The 6,449-nt window shown below is 29.9% G+C and overlaps 1 protein-coding gene across 1 annotated transcript; it reads right to left on the bottom strand.

The window, feature by feature from the left end:
- Positions 1-448: 448 nt before the first annotated feature.
- LOC131594362 (LEAF RUST 10 DISEASE-RESISTANCE LOCUS RECEPTOR-LIKE PROTEIN KINASE-like 1.2) lies at positions 449-5,945 on the bottom strand. Its single transcript, XM_058866471.1, has 5 exons — positions 5,460-5,945; positions 3,890-5,356; positions 2,283-2,315; positions 1,978-2,182; positions 449-1,842 (listed from the first exon to the last, which is right to left on the bottom strand). Exons 4-5 carry the CDS (start codon positions 2,135-2,137, stop codon positions 974-976), a joined length of 1,029 nt encoding a protein of 342 aa, XP_058722454.1. The 5' UTR covers positions 2,138-2,182; positions 2,283-2,315; positions 3,890-5,356; positions 5,460-5,945; the 3' UTR covers positions 449-973.
- Between the last annotated feature and the right edge of the window lie 504 nt (positions 5,946-6,449).

Raw genomic sequence — 6,449 nt, 5'->3', positions numbered from 1 at the left:
GTTGTTAGAATGGACCAATAAGAAAGATACAATTGGCATAGGTGAATATTGGATTTGTTAATTACATGATTAACCTTTTGCAAGGGAGGAAAAAAAAAGTGAAAGGGCACAATAGTAAGTTTGGACAATTTCCTAGTAATGGATAGATAGTAGAGTAGATAGTAGATAGTGTAAAGTTAATTTGATAAAAGGACAAATTAGATAGTTTGATCGATTGAATAGTAGTTCTCCAAACCACGCCTTCGATCAAAGGAACGCCAAGCACCACGAACACTTATCTGTAGTTCTCCATCTTCATTGAAACACAAAGGAGCATAATAAAGGGGTAATGCCCGAGCGTTATGTTCAACGAGCACAAAGAACCACTAATCGTACTTTTTAAAATAAAGGATGTAAAATGCTTTTAAACCTAATAAACATTTGTAAAACTTATTTCAAATATTTGTATATAATATTTAAATATTTTTTCTTCTTTGTTTGTGCTCGTTTTTCTATTCATTCAACACATAAAATTCACGAACTTTCATTCTTATATTTTATTTTCTATCTCACTTTTTCTATCACATTAGAAATTATTTTATATTCATCTTTTTTCTCTACCAACTTAGTGATCAAATATACATTTGCACATAGAAAGAAATGTAGTGACTGACTTTAAACATAACTAGACATCTATATATATAAAAAAATTTACAGTCAAATTAATAAGCTATAACAATAACTATCCATATATTTTTCTAACATTAGTCTCTTTATCTCTCATTGAACATTTTACTCTTATTTTTAAAAGGAAAGTTCGATATATTTTTTTTTGTCCCCACTACACTAAATGTCTAGATCTGCTTTCTTTTATGTTTAATATATGAAATTAGTTTAAATAAATAAAGTATGTGGAAAACCATGAAGAACATATCAAATCGAACCGATTTATCCACTAGTATTCGGAGTTGTTTAACTGCTCCTAACATTCGACTCAGGTGATAGTGGAGGTGGAAGCCTCATCAGATAAATTCGAAATGCCCATTACCTCGGGTTGGCTTTTAAGCTTACCATCTTTTTGAATCTCCTCTAAACTTTCCAACACTTTATTCATGGTAGGTCTCGAATTTTTCGAACTTTGCAAACATTGAGATGCTAAGTCGCCCATGGCAATGATCATGTTCTTTACTTTAGAATCCGATTCAAAACCGAGTGTAGGATCCACAATTTCATGCAATGCTTGGTTTTGAATTTTGGTTAGAGCCATGCAAGCCAAATCAAATTCATGCCCATCACTTGTTATATTATCAACGGCACGCAAAGACGATATCAACTCAATCATCACAACACCAAAGCTATACACATCACTTTTAACGGTAAGTTGAGAGCATTGCTGGTATTCAGGATCCAAATAACCCAGAGTCCCTCGTGGAGCCGTTGAAACATGAGTTTTATCGACTTGAAAAAGGCGCGAGAGTCCAAAATCGGCTACCTTCACACGAAAATGAGTGTCAAGGAGAATATTATTTGTTTTAATATCTCTGTGAATGATTTTAGATGTATGAATATACTCCAACGCCTTTGCTGTCTCCACAGCAATATTCATTCTAATAGGCCAAGTAAGTTTTCCATGTTTTGCTTCTTTACCACGGAGAGGATCAGCAACGGTTCCATTAGAAACATACTCATAGACAAGTAGAAGCTCGGGACTGTGAAGTGAAGTGCATCCATATAGAGACACAAGATTTTCATGGACTAATGATGCCATGATTTCAACTTCATTCTTGAATTGCTCAACTCTTTTGTAATTGTTTTTCTCAAGTAACTTCTTCACCGCAACACTACGCCCATCATTAAGTTTTCCTAAACAAGAAACATCATTCGACAGATATCTTCATTAAGATCATATAAAGTATGAAAAATTCTAAATACCATAAACAAAACGAACTATTAACCTCAAAGAATCCATTTCCACTACGATAAGATGTTAGAATTTACCGTAATACACCGTCCCAAAGGCTCCTTTTCCCAGCACTTTGGATGGATCAAAGTTGTTTGTGGCTTCTTCAAGTTCACTATAACTAAAATGATAAGTGTTGACTTCCACTTTCAAGATCCTTTGAAGTGAGCTCAGAAGAGAGGCTGCGAGATTGTACATATGACTTCCGCTTATAGAAATATATGGCTATGATCACTGCAAATGCTACAAACACAGGAAATTTAAATTTAAGTTAGTAAATTATGATAACAAAGTACTTACAAGAAAAAGTGATAAAATAAATATGGAAAGTTCGATTTATTACCAATGACGAGTTTCCTCGTCAAGTTCTGTTTACCTGCAAAAATAAGTTGTGAAAGTGAAGATGATAATGTTTAGAAGCAGTTCAGGTGATGATAGATGGCTGTGTTGGGATTGAGAATGAGGAAGATAGTGTTTAGAAGCTGTTCAGGTGATGATAGATGAGAATGAGGATGATTCTCATGGCTTTATAGTCAATTCAAAAGTCACCCACGAAATTTCTACTCTCTTTCCTTTTTATTATTTTATTTTATTTCAAACCAAGCATATGCTTACATCAGTTCAAAGTACATTTCTATTCATCGAATCAAAAGTACTACGTTTCATTTTCCATCGCTGAACGTGTTATGTTCATCCAATAGGAGACATCATTTCCACCATGATAATGATGGATGCTGATAAAAAGCATTTGTTCTTTTCATAATAATAACTAGTAACAAACCCGTGCGTTCGCACGGGTTCTGGTATGGGACACGCTAGTAACAAACCCGTGCGTTCGCACGGGTTCTGGTATGGGACACGCTAGTAACAAACCCGTGCGTTCGCACGGGTTCTGGTATGGGACGCGCATTTGTTTCAGATGTATATTTTTTAATAGAAAAAAATTATATTAAAAGTAATTAATATTTTGTGGAAAAAATAAGAACAATTAACATTAAATTGTGTCTAAAAAAAGGAACAAAATTGAAATCACAAAAATTAAATTGTGTCTAAACAGCCTTTTGTAACTTCACGTTCCCGTTAATAATCAATATTTTGATCAGTAACTTCGTGTTCCCGTTAATATTAATATTTTGCTCAGTAACTCTGTTCCCGTTAATTTTAAAATATTTTGATCAATAACATGTTCCCGTTAATATTCAATATTTTGATCAATAACTTCATGTTCATATTAATATTAAATATTTTAGTCAGTAACTTCAAGTTTCCATTAATATTCAATATTGTGATGAGTAGTTTCATGTTCCCGTTAATATTCAATATTGTGATAAGTAATTTCATGTTCCCATTTATATTCAATATTTTAATCAGTAACTTCAGGTTCCCGTTAATATTCAATATTGTGATCAGTAACTTCATGTTCCCGTTAATATTCACTATTTTGATTAGTAACTTCATGTTCCCTTAATATTTAATATTTTAATCAGTAACTTTAGGTTCCCGTTAATATTCAATATTGTGATCAGTAACTTCATGTTCTAGTTAATATTCAATATTTTAACCAGTAACTTCTGGTTTTCGTTAATATTCAATATTGTGATCAGTAACTTCATGTCTCAGTTATTAAAATTGGTTATTTTTTATTGTGATCAGTAACTTCATGTCTCCCTAATTTTCTTAAAATTGGTTATTTTTTATTTTAAAAAATAAAGTAGAAAACATTTAATAATAAATAAGAAAAGGGAGTGAAAATGGGAAGTAAAATCGTTCCCTTCCCTAAAAATTCTCTAAAGTGGTTTTTTTCAATTTATTATATTTAAATTCATTTAAGTTTTATTATGAGCTTCAAAAATGGCAACAAAAGATCTATATTATCTTGAGAATGCACAAATGGTTACATACACGTGCAGATCTACAACCTACAAAAAATTATTAAAAAAAACAACTTACACTTTTCATATTGTTTTAATGTCAATTTGCATCTTCATATAGATCTACAACCTGGAAAAACAAAAAACAAAAAGAAATGTGAGACATTGCATATAAATGAATGAAAGATTGTGAGAAAATGGTACAACCTGGAAAAACTAAAAGATTGCGTATAAATGTGAGATTGCATTATTTAACATTTTCTTTTTTTAATTATTTTAAAATTATTTTTATTTATGTTATTTTGATATGATAAATAAAATATACAATAGTGTTTTATTTGTCATCCCAGAAAAAGATAGAGGGGCATGGTGTTGTCAAAGTCATAGAGCCAATAGCATATCATAATATCTACTATATAGTAGCAGCAGGTACCTATGTACTCAAGTGCATATCATAATATATAGTAGCAGGTACTTATGTACTCAAGTGTTTAAATTTTACTTATTTTTAATTGATAGCTTAGATACATACAAGAGTTTAATAGTGATATAGTACCCGTGTAATTTAATTTTATTTAATTTTAAGTTTTCAAATTCTCCTTTGCTTAAAATACTCCTCCATGTGGTTATAACATCAAAGAATCAATTAAATTAAATTAAATGTGGTAGAGAAGAGAGAACATAAGTTCACTTTTTTCAACCATCTTAAAATAAAATCATAATATTTTGCTTAAATAAATAAAATTGGTTCACAATTAAGTATCATTAATTGTCTTTTATTTTTGATAAAAAAAATTAAATTTAAATGGTCAATACTTTTTTAAAAGAGTAATATAAAAATGAAAAATAATATCTTAATATATATATATATATATATATATATATATATATAAAATGTATTGCTCCATCATGTCTATTGAACTGTTAATAAAATTGTTTCATTTGATTGATATTCTTTTACTATTATAATATACCTAGTAGTTAAAAATAAATTAAAGATGAGAGAATATGAAACAGTGTTAACATCATCAAACCTTCAATAGCAAAAAAAACCCAGCAAAATTGATACCAAAATCTAAAATTCAAAAAAAAAAAAAACTAAAACTAACAACATGAGAGGATATGAAGAATCATAAAGATGAAGAAGTTAATAGACTTGTGTTGCTTCCTATTTCTTCTTGCAGTTGAATCAGTAGATCTGAAAAATCATTCAATCTGAAATTTATAAAGATGATGAAAACAAATATAAAATTTATCGAAAAAAGATAAAATTAAAAGTTTAGGTAAAAAAGTGAAACCCTAACCCTGAAAATCATCTAAACATAGGAAAGCAACACCAAAAACTATGAAAATTTGATACCTATGAAAAAAAAAGGAGTCAGTAAACAAACATGTAAAACATATATGCAAAAGTTAAGAAGAAGCATTGAAGAGAGAGGTGGGAGATTACACATAAACATAAAAATCTGAATTTTGGGAAAAAGGATTACAATACCAAATTCGTCACCGACAATATTCAAAACTCTTCCAAGAAAGTCCTGCATGTCTGATTTACACCACCAAAAAAATAGAATCATATGCAAATTAAAGAAATTAAACAACTTTGATTAAAAGGGTTTCAAAAATCAAATCCGTGCAAAAGGATTTACCTGATCTAATTTAAAAAAATTGAAACATGATTCATAACCAACAAATTTGAAATGGAAATCATGTTGTAGGAGAAAAGATTAGAAAGAAAAGAAGGTTACATAGATAGGGTAGAAGTTTGGATAGAAAGAAGAGAGAGAAATGAGTTTGTAAAATGAAAAATTTTATTTGAAATTTGAAAGAGTGTGGAGACGTGGAAAGATAAAAAGAAGGGAAGCAAGATGGTTCCAAATTAAAGAAAATGCAATGCTGGTTGCTGAGCCTATACACGTGGATGGTTTATTTGGTTAGAAGGGCAAAATTGGTTTTTCCACAACTATTAACTTTCTTATATTGTAGATAAAAATAATTATTGTAATGTTTTCAACCATTCTTCATGGTCCAAGTACACCAATTACACAACATGTTTCCCCAAACCAGTTGTTTCCCACTTCTAACGTTCCACTATTAGACTCATCACCACCCTCCATCTGGCATCCGACGGTCTACACCACATCCACGCGTGACACGCGTTCTCCTTTCTCTCTTTACCCTTCACGTGGCCAATTAATTGTATCAGACTCAGTGGTTTCCCAAGACACACCCTATCCCCAATATCTCCAAGCAATGTTTCCAACCTCTCATAGACTGCCACGTCATCCCCAGCTTATCCCAATGTTATCTCGGATTTGAGTTTCATGAAAATTTGTTGTTTCATTTTTAGTGAATAAAATTTATTCTCATTTTTTATTAATAAATGATAATTTATATATTGAAAAAGAATAATAATATTTGAATTGTTCATTTATTAAATTAGCTCCAATTCATTATTTCTTCGTCGTAATTTTTTATCTGTTAATTTCTATTTTATATATATATATATATATATATATATATATATATATATATATATATATATATATATATATATATATATATATATATATATATATGATTTAAAATAAATAGAAAAAAAACTAAAAGAGGGGAAAAAAGTTGAAATTGAAGAAACA

The sequence above is a fragment of the Vicia villosa genome, linkage group LG4 (assembly GCF_029867415.1).
Source record: "Vicia villosa cultivar HV-30 ecotype Madison, WI linkage group LG4, Vvil1.0, whole genome shotgun sequence".
Classification (NCBI taxonomy): domain Eukaryota; kingdom Viridiplantae; phylum Streptophyta; class Magnoliopsida; order Fabales; family Fabaceae; genus Vicia; species Vicia villosa.
Note: the sequence above shows the minus strand (reverse complement) of the source record. Positions and strands in the feature narration are given on the sequence as shown.